General features: G+C 41.2%; 1 protein-coding gene across 12 annotated transcripts in view; it reads left to right on the top strand.

Moving 5' to 3' along the window:
• The window catches only part of PRKG1 (protein kinase cGMP-dependent 1), a 1,123,517-nt gene that overhangs the window by 971,938 nt on the left and 132,956 nt on the right, over nt 1–18,623 (top strand). For all 12 annotated transcript variants that reach the window (XM_061635360.1, XM_061635359.1, XM_061635362.1 and 9 more), the window contains one exon: nt 12,868–12,942. In XM_061635360.1, the coding sequence (XP_061491344.1) occupies nt 12,868–12,942 (75 nt within the window). The remainder of the gene's footprint in view (nt 1–12,867; nt 12,943–18,623) is intronic.

Here is an 18,623-nt window from a genome sequence, read left to right as displayed (position 1 = left end):
GGCTTGAATTGGATACTGACATGAACATTGGATTTATCTCTATTCACTAATAGACAAAAAACCTGGCAGTTTAAGAATGTACCTATAGTCCACAGATATTTCTATCAAACTTTAAAAAGCAGGGAAATTGGGCAGCTATAGTGAATGCTGCCCAATTTTGCAGCTTTTTAAAGTTTGTCAGAAATATCTGTGGACTATAGGTGTGTTCTTAAACCACCAGGTTTTTTGTCTATTAGTAAATTTCTCTCCTTTTTAATCCGGGAGGTAAAAAATGGCATCCTGTGGAAGTTTGCTGAGAATGGATTGATCATTGCATGCTTATTGAGTTCAGTGGGATTTACTCCCCTGCAATCATGCATAGGATAGGTGAAACTGACCACAGGAGATGGGGAGGAGGAGAGGAGGAGGAGGGAGGAGCAGAATGGCAGAGGGGAGGAGTGGGATGGAAGCAGGGAGGAGGGGGAGGGGGAGGGGAGGAGAAGGGTAGGTTTGATCATTTGCATGTTTAGTGTTCAGTGGGGTTTACTCCCGTGCAATCATGCTTAGGATAGGTAAAACTGATCAGCGGGAGGGAGGGAGGACTGGAGTAGGCAGGGGAGGAGGAAGGGAGAGGGGAGGAAGAAGGGAGAGGAGAGGGTAAGGAGGGGAAAGGCAGGTCTGATCATTTGCATGCTTATTGAGGTCAATGGGATTTACTCCTATGTAATCATGGTTAGGATTGGTTAAACTGACCATGGGGGGAACAGGGGGAGGGGAGCTGAGAGGGAAGGAGAAAGGGAGGGGAGAGGGAAGTGTAAGGGTGAGGGGGAATGAGGAGATTGGAGAGGAAGGGGCAAAGGAAGGGGGAGGGGAGGGCAGGTTTGATCATTTATTTATTTATTTTATTTGTATCCCACCCTTCCTCTCATCAGGAGCCCAGGGCAGCAAACAAAGCACTAAAACACTATAAATTGCATGCTTATTGAGTTTAATGGTATTTACTGCCATGCAATCATGGTTAAGATAGGTAAAACTGACCATGGAAAGGAGGCGGAGGACGGGGAGGGATGGAGAAGGAGGGGATTGGAGGGGGAGGGGAGGGAGGCGATAGGAGGGAGGAGAAGGGAGGGTGGGTTTGATCAGTTGCATACTTTTTGTGTTCAATGGGATTTATTTCTGTGCAATCATGTTTGAAAATGGAAATGGACTGCCTTCAAGTTGATCCGACTTATGGCGACCCTGTGAATAGGGTTTTCATGGTAAACAGTATTTGAAGGTGATTTTACCATTGCCTTCCTCTGAGGCTGAGAGGCAGTGACTGGCCCAGTGAGCTTTATGACTGTGTGGGGATTCGAACCCTGGTCTCCCAGGTCATAGTCGAACACTGACCCGGTGGAGGGGCAGGGAGGGTAGGAGGAGGGGGAGGGGATGAGATTGGGTGAGTGGGCACTGGGCAGAGGGGAACCTCCTTTATTTTACAAAAAGAAAACATTGTGAACAGTATCATTGCTTTTCAGCATTTTCCCCACCTTTATATTCTACAACAGTCACATGTAGCCTCCCACCCAAATTTAAACCAAAGCTGTCCCTGGCCACATCCACACCAGGCCTTTATTTCACTTTGGACAGTCATGGCTTCTCTCAAAGAATCCTGGGAAGTGTAGTTAGTGAAGGGTGCTGAGAGTTGCTAGGAGATGCCCTGTTCCCCTCACAGAGCTTCAACCAGAGCAGCTGATTGTTAAACCACTCTGGCCACTGAAGCTCTCTCAGGGGAATAAGAGTTTCCTCTCAGCACCCTTCACAAACTACACTTCCCAGGATTCTCTGAGGGAAGCCATGACTGTCTCATGTGAAATCAAAGTGTACTCTGTGAACATGGCTGATTTTTAATGAATTTCAACAGATTATGAGCTCAGAGAAGAAAGTCCAAAAGGGGTCTGAGTTTTTTTCTCTCTCTGTAGAGTTTGACCTCTCGATACTTTCTGATCGCCATGAAGATTTAGAGGGTTGTTAAGCAAGCGTTTTTGAGTTCAGGACTATAAGTTTCAAATTCTTCTCTAGTTTTATGGAATGTATGTGGCTCAGTTTCATCTCTTTTTATAAATTATCTGTTCATAGAATCATAGAATACTAGAGTTGGAAGGGGCTTATAAGGCCATCAAGTCCAACTCCCTACTCAATTTAGGAATCCAGATCAAAGCATTCCTGACAGATGGCTGTCCAGCTGCCTCTTGAATGCCTCTAGTGTCAGAGAGCCCACTACCTCTCTAGATAATTGGTTCAATTGTTGTATGGCTCTAACAGGAAGCTTTTCCTGATGCTCCATCGAAATCTGGCTTCCTGCAACTTGAGCCCATTATTCCTTTTCCTGCACTCTGGGATGATCGAGAAGAGATCCCGGTCCTTCCTCTGTGTGACAACCTTTCATGTACTTGAAGAATGCTATCATATCTCCCCTCAGTTTTCTCTCTTCTAGGCTAAATATGCCCAGTTCTTTCAGTCTCTCCTCATAGGGCTTTGTTTGCAGTGGCTTCTTCTGCTGTTTCCCCCCTTTTTTCCTTGTTGGAATTGCTTGCCACTGCGCTTCTAGTATTTCATTTTTTAGAAACTCCCACCCATCTTGGACTCCTTTTCTCATTAGAGTTGCTTGCCATGGAACCATACTTACAATTGTTCTGAGTTTATTAAAATCAGCTTTCCTGAAGTTCAGGGTGTGCGTATGGCTACTCTCAGCTTTCACGTCTGTTAAAATCAAGAATTCAAGTATGGTGTGGTCACTTTCCTCCAGAGTTCCCGTAACTGCCACTTCATCCAACAAATCATCTGTATTGGTTAGAATCGAGTTGAGGATAGCTGATCCTCTGGTTGCTTCCTCCACTTTCTGTAGGATAAAGTTATCTCCAACACAAGTAAGAAATTTCTTGGAGGGGCCATGTTGGCAGAATTTGTCTCCAAACAGATATCGGGATAAATTGAAGTCCCCCGTTACTACTACATCATGCCTTATCGAAACATTGGCAATTTGCTTTTCAAAAGTTACATTCTTGTCTTCTCCTTGATTGGGTGGTCGGTAGTAGACTCCAAGCACCACATTTCTTTTACTACTTGCTCCATTAATTTTAATCCAAATACTCTTGGTGGAACTACCAAGCTCATCTTCCTGTATTTCTGTGCAGGGATATATATTTTTAACATATAGCATGACTCCACCTCCCTTTTTATTCCTTCTGTTCTTTTTGAACAAGTTATATCCTTCAGTTGCTCTATTCCAGTCATGGGAGTCATCCCACCAAGTTTCAGTTATACCTATTGTCATAATTACCCTCCTGTATTAAGAGTTCAAGTTCATCCTGCTTTCCCCCCATGCTCTGCGCATTAGTATACAGACATCGATGACCATGTGATTTATGGCTTGGCTTCCTTACTACATTTTTCTGAGGACTGTTACTGGGCCCTATTACAGCTGATCTCTCTATTCCCGTTACTGTGCACAAGCCTTCATCAGTCATTACCACCAAGTTTATGTCTCCCTCCTGCTTAGGATTCAGCTTAAAGCCCTCCTGATGAACTTCTCTATGCTGTGGCCAAACCTGAGATATCTACCTAATATACATACACAATTTAAAGAGTAAACGCTCTTAAGTTACATGTCATTGAAAACACATTTAAATTATAAACTTTTCCCTTGGTTTCCATTTCCATCTGTAAGAGATGCATTATTGTGATCGTGTGTTCCATAATAGATTCAGCAATAATCATTTTATTTTAAATATATCATCTGGGTTTTTTGGAGGTTTCTACATCCATAACTGTGTTTTATTTTATAATGAATGCAATTATGCTACCACAGTCTCTCTCCACCCTCGCCCCCTGCCGAAACTTGCTGTGTTGTCATTGTGCAAATTTGTTTGACTCTGCAGGATGGTGCATAAAAATAATAGAATTCTTTAACTTCTATTACCCCAAGCAGTCATATGATTAGAGAAACATTTGCAGGGGCAGTTTCCTTTCGAGTAGACATCACTGGAGTTGTTGGGTGTCTTTGTGAAAGTATATTTGTTGTTACAAGTCTAAATTCGAGAAGGAATGACAGAGGAGAAGCACCCAGCATAGACAGTTGGACTCCCAAAACAGAATCTAAGCCCAACAAGCTCAGAGAACACCTGACTGTTTCTGCCAAGATGCTTTCCAAAGTATATGACAAACCTAGTTCAAAACCGTGGATTACACATGCACACCCAATCTTTGTCTTCTGTGGCTGATTAAATCTAGCTGGAGAGAATTGACTAGGTAGGTCCCAGTGTAGTGGATGCATGTCTGCAGGAAGGGCAGGTTCCTGCAGTTGTTAAGGAGGCTGTAGTAACAAACTTTATTGCAATCCAAGCCATAAGCCTTATGCAAATACATATACAGATATAAACAATATATTAAGAGTATGTCAGCAATATATTAAAACAGAAAAGGCAGGATACGCCTATAAAACTGTTAACCAAGGATAAAAAGGTCCCTCAGTTTTTGTGCGGCAATCGCAAAATTTGCGACCGCGAGGGAAACTGATCTAGAGTAGTCCGATAGAAGTATAATTACCTTAATCTCATCAGGGTAAGATACTATTGGTTCTAAAAGTGTTTTTAAGAATTTTTTTCTAGGTTGTTCATAGAGAGGACAGTGTAGTAAATAATGATCAATTTCGTCTACAGCAGTACAGCCGTATGAACATTGACGTGAAGCCAGAGGGATGCCTTTATACCTGCCATCTAGAAAGGTCGAGGGCATAGCTTGGAATCGAAGAGCTGTAAAAGCTCTTCTGATTTTAACTCTATCCAGAGTATCAAGATAGTTGGACATAAAGTGGTTTAGTTTAAAGCGTGGGTACCAACGAGAGTAGGGGGCCGTCATGATATAAGCTCGATCTTGGCTAGCATCATTCTCAAAAATTAAGTTACGAAGGGCTAATCTGTTTAAATTCAGTACATCAGGCTGGGAGAGATCGTATTTTGCCAGTAACTTTAGATATTCAGAGGCCAAACCCTCGATTTGCATTTGTTCCAACCAGCATTGTTTCACCAGAGCTGAATCCTCCATTTTAAGGATTCTCTGCCAATATCTTAAATTGGCCAGGTCAATACGAGCTGCAATCGATGGTAGTCCCATTTCAGCTCTTAAATGAGCTGCTGGCGTCCCCATTGGTAAACCTAATACTAGTCTCATAAATGCATTTTGAGTTGACTCTAGTTTGCTACTAGCTGAGAGGCCCCACAGTTCTGAACCATACAAGATCTTTGGTATTATTTTAGATTTGAGTATTTTAACCATAGGAAGAACTAATTGGCCTCCCTGCGAAAAATAAAACCTTCTGGTCAGGCCTAGGATTTGAGTTCCGGCAAGTGACATGGCTTTAATTTGAGCTGCCCATGAGAGGTTGTTGGACAGGTGTATTCCAAGATATTTAAATGATGCGACCTGTTCAATTGGGGACCCATTTAATAACCAGATATTCTTAGCTTTAGAGAATTTGCCGCAAACCATAATCTTAGATTTTGTGTGGTTGATCTTTAATTTCTGTACTCGGCAATATTCATCTAATTTATTGAGCATTCGTTTAAGACCGATTTTATTCAAGGAGCACATGGCCACGTCGTCCGCATATAAAAGGATAGGAACCTTTTTATTGCCTACTGAGGGAGGAAAAAAGGAGGTCGAAGATACTGCCTCAGCAAGGTCATTTATAAAGAAGTTAAATAGAAAGGGGGCCAATAGGCACCCTTGTTTAACTCCCCTGGATACTGGAATTTTATTTGATAGGGCGCCATTGAAACCAAGTCGTACTTGAATGTTATTTGATTGATATAAAGCCCTAATCAGCCAGAGCAGTCTGCGGTCAATATTCGATTGGGCTAACTTTTGCCATAAAAGGCCTCTGTCCACTGTATCAAATGCCGAAGAAAAATCGACAAATGCTATGTATAGAGATGGCCAAATTTTTTTCTTTGTTTTTTTTAATAAATGATACAAAATAAAGGCCTGGTCAATTGTGTTCCGTTTTGTTCTGAAGCCTGCTTGGGCCTCATGTATAATTGAGTTTGCTTGCTCCCAATCATTTAATTTATTTAGGAGGAAGCGATTGTATATCTTTGCTGTTACGTCTAGAAGACTTATCAGACGATAGTTTGATGGGTTAGTGGGGTCCCCTTTTTTAAAAATCGGAACCACTATGCTTGTATGCCATCCCTTCGGGATGCATCCTGTATTATTGATATTGGTAAAGAGGGCCGCAAGGAGGGGAGCCCACCAGGCTATATCCTGAAGCAGGAAATCAAGAGGTAGCATATCCTCCCCAGGAGCTTTTCCAGTTTTCATGGAATGCACTAGCCTCTCGATCTCGTCAGTGGTGATTTTAGGCCATAATGGGAGGTTTTCAAGCTCATTCGATATGTCCACAGTTTGTATGGAAAAGGAGCTACCAAAAATTAAACTAAAATGTGCCATCCATTCCTCTTGCATAATTGGGGGCAAGGCTGTATAGTTCTTTGGTTTGAACTGCCCCTGTAAAAGGCTCCAAAATTCTTTCTCGTGTCCCGAACGCGCAGCTTTATCCAAAGACCTCCAATTTGCTTGATAAAAAGCGAGTTTTTTGGACTTTAGAAGGGATTTATAAGCTCTCCTCTGAAGTGTGAGCTGTTGGAAAATATCAGATTGATTGTTAGCTCTGAAGATTTTAATTTGCCTGATTAATTGTTTCTTTGACCTCCTGCACTCATCATCAAACCGCGATTTGGGTTGAAATGTATCCGATGTCATAGTTATGGCTGTAATTCTAGGGCAAAGTTCATCAATTAATTTATCATAAATTCTAATAGGATTCTGGGAATTTGTTATGGCTAGCTGTTGTAAATAAGGAAATGGATATGTTAGTAGTATGGAATGGGCCTTATTCCCAACCGATTGTGTCCATTTATGTTGTCTATACCTATGCATAGATTCTATAGCAGCAGTTTTTTTAAAGTTAGCACTATTTTTAGAGTAAGATATTAGAGTTAGGCTTAGTGGGAGATGATCACTTTCAGGTCTCGATAGTATATTAAGATCTTTTACTCTATTTATTATGTTATGTGTACCTAAAAAGTAATCAACTAAACTGGCCCCTTGACTTGCTAGGTAAGTAAATGATCCTTTGGATGTGTTTAAAGGAGAACCATTTAGACAAATCAAATCAAATTTTTGAATTAGTTGCGAAAGTGCTATACCATGTTTGTTGATTACAGGGTCCTGAACAGATCTATTCAATAATGGTAGATGCCCTGGGAGTTCATTGGTTGAGTCATCAACCAGTGAGTTATTTTTTGCCATCCTAGCATTAAAGTCCCCTCCTAAGAGGAGTTCATATGATGGGTATCTGGATAGAAGTTTGTCAAAAAATAGTTCCAAGTTCTGCCAAGGGGGATCCTGGGGTACTGCATTATATATGCTGTAGTACATCTGCTGCTCAGGAAATCCACATTGGACTTGGAAGTATTTGATAACTATTTCCCATTTGGAAATATCCCCTTTTAAAGAAAGGTGCTCAGGTTGGTAGTGGCCATTCAGCTTCAGCCATTCATGAAGGAAACTGATTATCTGGACCCATTCCAGTCAGGGTTCAGACCTACTTTGGGGACTGAAGCAACCTTGTCACCCTAATGGATGACCTTTATTGAGAGAGGAGCAGGGCGAGTGCGACCATGTTGGTTCTCTCAGCAGCTTTTGATACCATTGACTGCAATATCTTGCTAGATCAGCTCTGTTGGTTGGGAGCTGGAGGAATGAAATTCCACTTTCCTACCTGCAGAGACATTTTCAGAAAGCAGCTTTGCCCCATGGCAGTTATGCTGAGTGGATTCTGCAGGATTTCATCTTGTCCCTAGTGCTATTTAACATCTATCTCAGCCTTTCCCAACCTTTTGAGCCACGGATATTGTCAGACTACAACTCCTATTAGCTCCAGCTAGCATGGTTGATGGTAAGGAACTATGGGAATTATAGTCGAGCAACATCACGGGACCCAAAAGTTGGGAAAGGCCTATATAAAGCCTTTGGAGTGGTCATCAGGAGATTTGTTGTTGGGGCTGTTACATTTTCTTCCTACCATTTTACCTTTTTCTTTTGCACTTGTCTAAAAAACATTGTTAAAACAAAGGTAGAATACAAATCACTGTGCAGACATCAGGGTGTGTAAGCTATGTGTATACATCATGACATCAGGAAGTGGGTTTGTACTGGCTCTGTGCTACCTGGCAATTGTGTCTTGCATTGCAATGGCAGCCTTCCACTCCCCCTTTCTGAAGAGCAACCAGTCCCCTGTACTCAGAGGACATGTGTATTTGCACACAGATTGCTCCTCCTCAGATTTGGAGGATTGGGATCACTTTTGGCTGGTGCCTGTCTTCAGCTCCTGTAAGGAGCTTTTCATAAGGAAAACCTCCTTCGGATGAGGAGTCCTTCAGACTGGACAGAGGCAACCATGCCAATGTGTTTCAACTCTTCTTGAAAAGCCGTCATCAGGCCTTCTTCCGGGTGCCTCTTGGGTGCCTTTGGACTACAAACTGGTTGAAAGATTCACATGGCCATTATATCCTGGTCTGCCCTGACTCTTCCTGAGCAATACACCCAGTAAGGGCTTCCCCCTCCAACATAGACTAGACTGCCTATGCACAGATGGCCTCTTGAAATTCTTCACCCTATTTCTGGGTGCCCTCGCAAGTGGCGGCAGCAGCACCATTCTGCATCCACCACAATGCCCCAGATGTAGTGGTGGAGATTATTTGGAGACACTTCTGCAAAGGGACCTTTTTTCTAGGGAGGTGAGAAAAGGAAAAATCATACAATGTTTCCTAGAAAATAAGTCCTTTTATTTCAGCTCAGCTCTGTCAGAAGCTGGCCTGGGTCTGAGGAGTAGCTATGCACCTTTACTTCTCTTTTAACTCCCCTGCACGGAAAGACTAGATTGCAATTTTATTATTTAAACAAAACAAACCTTTTACCTTATGGATGATTTCTTTAGTAGTGAAGCACTGATTAATAAAATTTGCAGTATTTTTGACAGTCATTTATACTAGGTTTCAGCACACACACACAAATGCTGTTGCCTTTAGTTTCTTTTTTAAACCTTGTCAAATGTTTCCCTTTTCAGTGATTTATTTCAAAAGATATTTCAGAAAGGAAATTACATGGCAGTGGGTATTTGTGTTTGCGTTTTGGTCAGGGCAGCCTACTTTCAGCAAAGTACGTAGCAAATAGTAATGCTCCATCAATGTCTAACATAAATTAGATACATGTACTTAATGGGACAATGGGACAACATACTTCCTGAGGTCACTATTTCTTTAGATATTGTAGTTTTGAGGCTTGTTTGGGCTCTGTCTGCAGTTCCAAGCCATTTGCCAGACCCAAATCTTTCAATCAGTTTGATGGAATCTATGGTGTTTAGAAACAGGATTGGCACTGAGCTGGTCCAGAATGTTACTGCAGCTGGCAGACCGTGAATATAACTGCTCACACAAAAATTGTACTCGCATGACCAATGCCATGTCAGAGGAAGAGATACTCTACCTCCATGACTTTAAAAATGAGGTTTTTCTAATCACAGAAGAAGAAGGTGTATCGTTAGGGTTGTTCCATGATAGGGCATGTGCTTTGTATATGGAAGTCCCCAGCTTCAATCCCTAGTGTCTCTAATTAATGGGTTCCAGGTAGCAGACTGGAAAAGTTATCTGCCTGAAACCTTGAAGAGAGTGGCTGCCAGATTAATTTTTTTATTTTATTTATTTTATTCAGCTTATATCCCGCCCGACTAGCAAACAGCTCTCTGGGCGGCAAACATAGAAACATATACAATAATAAAATTACAAGATCAATATAACAAATATAAAAGTACACCATCTAAAATAAAAATTACAACATTTACATAAATAACTTAGATTAAAATGCCTCAGATGAAGTAGACAATACTTGACCAAAGGTCTGAGTAGAAGGAAGCTCCATAATACAACCTGAGTCACTCCTTCAGTCTCAAGTGACCTACTCATGAGCAATTAATTCCACAGAAAACTGCCTGCAGTAATGTCTGCACCAGCTTCTTGTTGCATCCCATAAAATATCTATCGATCAGCTTTCTCAGTTGGTGTGCTGAAAAATGTAATTGGGATGTGGGCTGGGAATAGAGACTTCCATTCAAAGCCAGCCCCACATCCTGATTTGGATATTGGGAAGGTTCTGTAGCTCAGTGGCAGGGCATAGGCTTTGTGTGCAAAAGCTCTTTTACTAGAGGAAGGCAATGGTAAACTGCCTCTGAATACTGCTTATCATGAAAACCCTATTCATAGGGTCGCCATAAGTCGGAATCGACTTGAAGGCAGTCCATATAGCTTTTACATATTTAATTAAATATTTTCTTGCAGCACACTTGTATACCCCCAGCAGGCAATCTGGAAGTTACTGATCCAAGGCAATATCATCTGGACAGGCCACTCCTTCATTTCTTTTCCCTGTGCAGGTCTTATGCCACCTTCATCACTTAGGTGATTGGCAAAGCAGGCATGTCATAGCAACTGACAGTGTTGAGTCCAAGTTACTCCCAATGCCTCAGAGCGAGTGGGCAGAGAAGGACAAGACTTCAGAGAGCCTTGAGGGAGGGGGGAGAGTTAGCAACCCTTCAATTTCTCTGGACACTCCCCCAGGCGGCTTAGAGCTGGTTCCACCTGATCACGTCTTGCCACCTGCAAGCGCGCTGCCAGAGCCGTTGGGGAGCGATCTCATGCGCACGCCAACTCCAACCCCCCAGGATGCCCTGCTTGGACCTTCAAACATTTCCCCACCAACTCGCTCCCCACCAACTCACTCCCCACCCCCTGAAGTCGAGCCGGCACCTAGTGAGCCTGTACTGTCCAATGAGCCGGTGGAGGCTCACCCCCCCTTTCCCTGCGCAAGACAACGCAAGAAGCGGTTCAGTCAAAGGGAGGGTCTTTGAAGGAGTCAGAGATTACGAGCAAAGACCTTTCCTACTTAAGGTGGCGCCCCTCTGATTGGGGTGCTGAGTCAACTTACTCCACATGCTGCAGAGGATGCCTAGGTAGCTTAGTTAGGGCCAGTAGTGAGTCAGCATAGTCAGGTCTATGAAATGCACTGCTTTTGATATTACTGTTACTCTCATTAAAAGAATTACTTCTAGTCTTGTCTCCGTCTTGTGTCTCACACTCTGGGCAGGACAGACAGGGAAGAACCCTGGCCCTGGAAAATATTTGCATTAAATGTCATACTTTACCCCTGTAGGGCAAAAATTAGTGGACACAGCTGAGCATGTGCACAATACCTTTCCCTCTTCTCCAAATATATCTGGTTTCTGGTGTCTAAGAAGAACTGAGTCTCAGCACCTTTTTAATGTTAAAATATTGGAAATTCTCATACCTTGTGGCTTCTCTTCTCAGTCATATTTTAACTAATCAAGTATGTCATATTTTCCATTATTATTCTGGAAATGTTATTTGAGTATGACTTAAGGTGTAAAAATCTACATTTTTTTGTTAATTAGCCAAGGATGCTGGTGTACACTGATTAATTGTTTGGAGGAGAGGATCCTGTAATTGTGTGTGTATATCTTTTAAAAAAGTTGTGAAGCATGAATGACAGGAAAAGCAGGAAGCACATATGAGTGGCTGAAGGAGATAATGAGGAACTGTATAATTCCACATGTCAAAAGCTGTGAAATCCTTTTGCTGTGGTTTTGTTATGTTTAATATAGTATGTTTATCTTGCATTTTACAAGTGAATGAAAAACAGAGCCAAAAAGACAACCTTTCCAATTAGTTCAGGGAGTTTTTACTTGAGAAAGTTGCTGAAGTTTAAGTTAGTTCCCTATAATTGTTTCAGAACAATTACCACTACCAAGATGATTAACTAATTGTTTCTACTGAATTTTTATTGTAATGATGCTTAATATTAAAATATCTTATTTCTCCAGATGATACTTTACCTTTAAGAATGGACTATTCTGGCCCATGCCCCTAATATGTCTGCATCTCTATTCAAGCTGACAAATACAAAAGATAAATAAGTATTAATGTTCAGTCTGCCAAGAATTGATTTCCCCAGCACTCTTAATTTAAAAATACAATTTTAGTTACTTAGAATGTATGATCTCTCCTGTAATCTTCAGTTTCAAAGGAAAATTAAAATTTGGACCTACTACGACCATATTAGCAGCCAGCTCTGATGTGCTTTCTAACACTTGGAGCGAGATCTCTATGATATCATACAAATAGTACTGATTTTGTCAAAGACATATCCATTGTTTGCTTTGATAAGCATGTAAGATAATAGCCTCTGGGGGGTAAAAAAGCCAATACACCGGCTGTTTTTGCAAAAAAGCTTTTATGAGTAATCATCCATGATCCAGCCCATGTTGAACATACTTCACACTGTACCATTCTTATCTGCTCCTTTTGTAGTTTTCTCAGGGAAGGGACATTTATATTTGCTTCAGCTCATGAAAAGGCTGGCCTTGCAGAGCATTCTTCTTGCATATTACCCTAGCAGCAAATTTTGTTCTCATTTGTGATTCCTCTTTCAGTCCTCTTTAGCCATAACTTGAAGCTGCTCAGAATTGGGCAGGCACACAAAGGTTTTAAGAAGACCACTAGTCTTGATTACTGACAACAAACAGGACCATTATAGGATTGCAATTGCAACCTTAATTATATAGAGTGTATTGATAGTTTGTTTATTCCATATTTCCTCCACAATGTTTTGGAAATTCCTTGAAAGGACAACATACTTCATGAGTAATGTGCTTGTTTTTGCAGTGTTGTAGTTATGCTGCAATATTTTTCTTTAAAATTTGCCTTTATTTTTCAGCTCTTTCAAACATTTAATTGGAGGTCTGGATGACGTTTCCAATAAAGCATATGAGGATGCTGAAGCAAAAGCAAAGTAAGTGTCAGTTAATACATCTCTATATTCTTGCCTCCATGCTTCATTTTTTAATAGAGGAAGGAAAAAACCAATTAAAGTGTTTTAAAGCACTTACTCTTTAGTGTTATAAGATGTAAAAGATTTTTAAACTATTTTAAATATTAATAATTTAAATATTAAATATTTAAAAGATAAAATTAAAGGTATGAAATCAGTGCTAGTAATTAATTATTTTATCATTTTCCAAAGGTACAGAACAGATTACAGCATTTCTTTGAGACAATAAATAAAAGACCTACAAGTAAAAATATGTGGCTTGTGAGCTATCAGAGGGAGAACAGACCTGGGCTGACATCTGTAGCAGCAATTGTTCCCATTGCCTGTCCTGCCCAAAAGGGATGGTGCTGCAGGGAGAAAATGGGCTTGGCATGGGTTGGAAGGAGGCAGGCAGCTGATTTCCCTTCTATATTTTTTTCTGAAAGAACTCTATAGGCCGATGGACAAACTGTTACCACAGAAGCAAGATTTGTTGAGTGACCACATTACAGCAGTGGTTTCAATCTTTAGTTCTTTTGGTCCTTAAGACTCACTGTAGATAGAAAGAAGGAGAAGACAATGGAAAGATGGACAGTCTACTTTCTCCCTTGGCATCATCTTCTTCACCCAAGTTGAAAAACACAATGTCCCCCATGAGGAAATATTATGCACACTACAGCTAAAAATAACTAGCAAGTTAGGTAGATTGGTTTGGAAGACTAGCCAGTGTTTTCAGTAGACATACTTATTAAGAATGGAACAATATTCCCACCAGTAGAGCAGCTGGAATTACTACTCTGATAACTTGGGAATATGTTTTCACTCCTCAAAAATCTGTATATAAATAACACATTCCAGCAAATTGATAAGACCTGCTATAATTGCTACTTAGTGATTCGTCTGCTTGAATGATCTTAATAGAAAGTCTTACAAGTGTGCATTATAGTGCGGCGGCACGCTTGATTAAGCATAGCCGCCGGCGGGATCATATTACCCCAGTGTTAGTAGATCTACACTGGTTACCAGTTGTCTACCGGGCCCAATTCAAGGTGTTGGTGCTGACCTTTAAAACCCTATACGGTTTCGGCCCAGTTTATCTGAAGGAACGCCTCCAGCATCACCAATTATGCCGCCTGACAAGATCAGCCACACAGGACCTCCTCTCGGTCCCACCAGCCAAAACAGCTAGGCTGGTGCGGACCAGAGAGAGGGCATTCTCGGTTGTGGCCCCCACCCTCTAGAATTCTCTCCCTTTTGATCTCCGACATGCCTCCTCCCTGACCGGTTTTCGCCAAGCCTTAAAGACCTGGCTATTCAGGCAGGCCTATGGGATTCTTGGGAGGGATTAGTTTTATGATGTATAATTTGATGTTTTAGAATAAATGATGATTTTGTTTTTGATGGTACAGTGTATTTTAATGTATTGTTGTAAGTCGCCTAGAGTGTCCGTTAAGTCGGACAGATAGGCGACTAACAAATAAAATTTTATTATTATTATTATAATCTTCTCTATTGAATCAGAAATGACTTCTATTTTATTTTATTTTCATTTTTTTTGCAATAGATGAACAGAATTGAAGGTTCTTGAGAAGCACCTAAAGAGGTGCCTAAATAGTAGAAAGTTTAAATGGTGACTTATTATTGTCATATTTACAACTATTCTAGGCTATTGTTGAGAAACCTAATGTTTTTGTCTTTGATATCAAGTCCGAACATTATCAATGTCTAGCAAAGCTATGTGTGCATAATTCTAGCAGGATGGGAATTGTATACATAATTCTGGGTGCAGTTATTTCTTGTTCTGAGTCAACAGCCAAGAATGCATGTAAGACAGGTAGCCCTATAAAAGCTAAAATCCTGTCTATTGATTATTTGAGAGGAGGGGAAAGAGTTCGGTTCTCCTTGTCTTCCCCATCAAACAATTGATCAGCAGTTTCAGCTTTGTTTCAATGAGTTATGGTCTATACACATTTTCTGGATTATTCAGTGTCCTAGTTGCCTTGCTTTGTAGAAGTATGGCTCTTTAACAAAACATGTTATCTTACAGCAGAGATAGCCAATATGGTGCCCTCCAGATGTTATTGGACTACAGCTCCCACCATCCCTCTCCATTGATCTTGCTGGCTGGCACTGATGGAAGTTGGGGTCCAAAAACATTTGGAGAGCATCATATTGACTACCTCTGTTTTGAAGAGTCCCTATACAGCTTAAGAGATTTCTGTGGGAACTGGAGAACAATGGCAGAATGGCAATGCAATTTCACAGTTATTGCCATTAAAGGTTATAAAGCTATGTTCATTATATTCTAAAAACTACTACTGCACTAATAATAATAGTAAAAATGATGATGGTAATAACAATAAATGTAGTCTAATCAGGAGCAGTTTGCCCAGTGGGGCAGAGCTACAGCAGTACCTCCTGGCAGTGGTGTCACTGCTTTTACTGACAATAGTTTCTCACCTACCTGTGAGAGGGGCAAGGGGTGCTGGTGAGAGCAGCATGTTGGCTTTGTCAGTGCATCCGTGCAGCCCTGGCCTTGCCACCACCTCACCCACCCTTCGGGTAAGCGACAGAGTCTATTGCAGTGGCTCCATCCCACTAATGAGTCTCTCCTGAACCCAATTAAAGAAAGTTAGTTAACTCATCATATCAGTTTTATTTTAATTGTTTGAAGATATTTAACTATGAGTGCAATCCTAACTCCTTGAGCAGCACTTCAGGAGGGGTTAGGATTTGATAGAGGTCTCTGGCCACCTGACTTCACTAGTAATTGGGGGGGGCTCTCTTGCTATGGAGGCCCCCACTGCACATGCCAAAAGTGCAGGTGGGTGAGAAATGTTTGCCAACAATGTTCACACCAGTGGTAGCCAGGAGATAATCCTAAACCGCGGTGCTAATGCTCAGGGTGATGGCAGAACTGAAGTAGCCATGGATCTGCTGGATCCTAAGCTGCATTTAAGCCCCCTGCTGTGCCAGCCTGGAACTGGCACAGCAAAAAAGACACACACACCCTTTCTGTCCTGGTTGGTAGGAACTGGCCAGCTAGAGATGAGGTAGAGGGTCTGTTGCTCCACATTTCCATGGCTCCTCTTAGGATTGTTCTACCCATCCTTGTGCTTGCAGTCCAATGCAATCCTAAAGTGGTAGAATTAAAGAGCCACAGTATTGGTTCCAACCTAGTGGTCTTTGACTTTATAAAACTGCAGATATCAATACTTGATGCCTCTAGAAGTTACAAAGTACATTAACTTTTCAGGACATATTTTTGTCAAGTACCACTGACAAATTTGCTTGACTTGTTGAATGCAACCATATGAGAAAAGACATGGACATAACAATAATGAAAATAGAAAAGCTGCACATAATAGGAGCCATATTGAAGCCTCCTTCATAAAGGTGTACTGTTCAACAGTTCCTTCACCTGGCAGAGCACCTCTACTATGGTTTTGTCATGTTGCTCTAATTGACTTCCACTAATTGCCCTTTAAGGGAATATCTTTGAAAGTATCAGGCTGGGAATTGACAGCAGGAGATACAGTTCTGCCTAAGCAAGGTGATCACTTGTTAATAAGATAAGTGGCATAATATTGTTGTTCTTTTCTATCAGTTTGCACTGGAAAACATCACATTATTGAGCACTGATCAAAGTGGATTCGAGAAATGCTTAAGCTATTAGGTGTTACTTCTGATCTATATGTAGAAAGCCAAATCAAGGATTGGCTCCTTGGCCACAGTGTGTGATATTCAAAGCTTTACCATGTCTGAGATTCTTTCCATTTTCCTCTATTAAAGAAAAAAAATGTCCCATGTTTCCAGATATTTCTCTTTGTGGAGTGTTATTCTGTTTATAGAAGGGAAAGCTGAACTCCTGCACATACAAATCTCACTATATGCATCTAAACCACTGGATTGCAACCAGTGGCTATATTTCAGTCCCCTCTATCCAGTGACAGCTCCTGGAAAAATATGGAGATGTACAGAAGGAACAAAGTGCATTTCAGTGGACAAGCTTGTGAAACTGACTTTCCAGGGGTCCAGCAATTGGGTGGATGCAAACTACTTGACTGGCAACACCTATGCCTGTTCCCATTTCATATTCCCATCCATGCTGCCCTCTCCTTTTTCCTGCTTAGCCCTGCCAGTCCCAACTCCAGATCATTTTAATCTGCTGAATAATTGTTAGCCAATGAGTATGGGCTAGTTATCCTGTTGATATCAATAATACCAAAGTAGTTGATATGTAGCCAGAGCTACTATTACTGGCTTCAGACAAGATGAGAAAGGACATCCAGGTCACAATCTAGCTTTTTTACATCACTCATTTTGGGGATGCGTCAGAGAGATGTGGGCACCGTTGCGCATTTCCCAGATAGCAAAGAAGCAAACATTATTTCCAATCAGACCATGTCATGAAAGAATAGTAAGTTTGAAGCATTTCTGCTTCCTACTTACTCTGCAACAATTTTCTCTGGCAGGAGAAAATTGAAAGCCTTTGCTTCTATTTTAACTTAACCACTGTTTGTTATTTCTGAACTGACAAACTGCGGCTAATGTTAATTATTGTTCTTTGAAACAAGCCAACTTGAAACCATGAAACCATGATGTTTGAGTGCAACCTTTGTGCTGGCACTGCTCTAGATAACTGCCCTCTTCCTATGGATAAGCAGCTGCAGGGGTATGCTTTTCAGTAGCATTGTGCCATAAATATGATACCATCATAAATACTGTCAGATTGGTAAATGAATACACAAATCTTCCCTAAGAACAACCTGCAAGTAGGATTCTAACCTAATTATCAAGCAGTAGAAGGTGCCATGATGGGACAGAGACACTTACCTGACCTTGCAGCAGGTGAGTCACTGCTACTTATCAAGAAGGGGAGGGGCAAGGTGGTGGCAAGGTCAGTGCGGTGCAAACACACCAGCGGAGATGATACAGTGCTCTTACTGGTTCATTTGCACCACGCTACCATTGCAGTCACCTCGCCCTCTCTCTCTCTGCTCTGGTAAGCAGTAGCAACTCACCTGTTGGGAGGTCAAGTAAAGTATCAAGTATCCACCACACTGTCCACTAGTTCATTCAGTAAACAGTAGGCAACATCCTATGATGCACACCTGAAATATGCTGGCACAATGAGACTTCTGCTTTCTTTTCTTTTCTCCCTTCCCCCCTCCAACCCTCTGTCCCCAAAATCTCTGTAGGATTCCCCAACCCTCTAGACTTTCAACAAGCCTTTTAAGTAGAGCCCTTATCCCAGTCTGCATCCATGTTGAATTACTAAGATGTTTTTAAAGCTTTTTCAAAAAAGATGTTTTTAAAGATGTTTTAATATATTTTAAAGCCTGTTTTTATGATGTTTTAGAGTATTTTTGTTTGCCGCCCTGAGCTCCTACTGGGAGGAAGGGTGGGATATAAATTTAATAATAAATAATAAATAAAACAGATTTGGGGGGCACATGGGGGACTGTAGGAGGATGGAGAGGAAGGACAAGCCCGTTGTACTTGTACTATGTTGGAACTAATGCAGCAACTTTAAATTTAAATATTAATATAAAGAAGTGAAAATTACATTGCTTCAGTTTACCATAAAATAACTTGTTCTGATGTGTATTTCTTACAAGTAGACATTTCAAAGGAGTTCTTTAACAAATTCTACTTCAAAC

This window comes from Rhineura floridana, chromosome 7 (genome assembly GCF_030035675.1).
Source record: "Rhineura floridana isolate rRhiFlo1 chromosome 7, rRhiFlo1.hap2, whole genome shotgun sequence".
NCBI classification, from domain to species: domain Eukaryota; kingdom Metazoa; phylum Chordata; class Lepidosauria; order Squamata; family Rhineuridae; genus Rhineura; species Rhineura floridana.
This window is presented reverse-complemented; position numbering and strand designations above follow the sequence as displayed.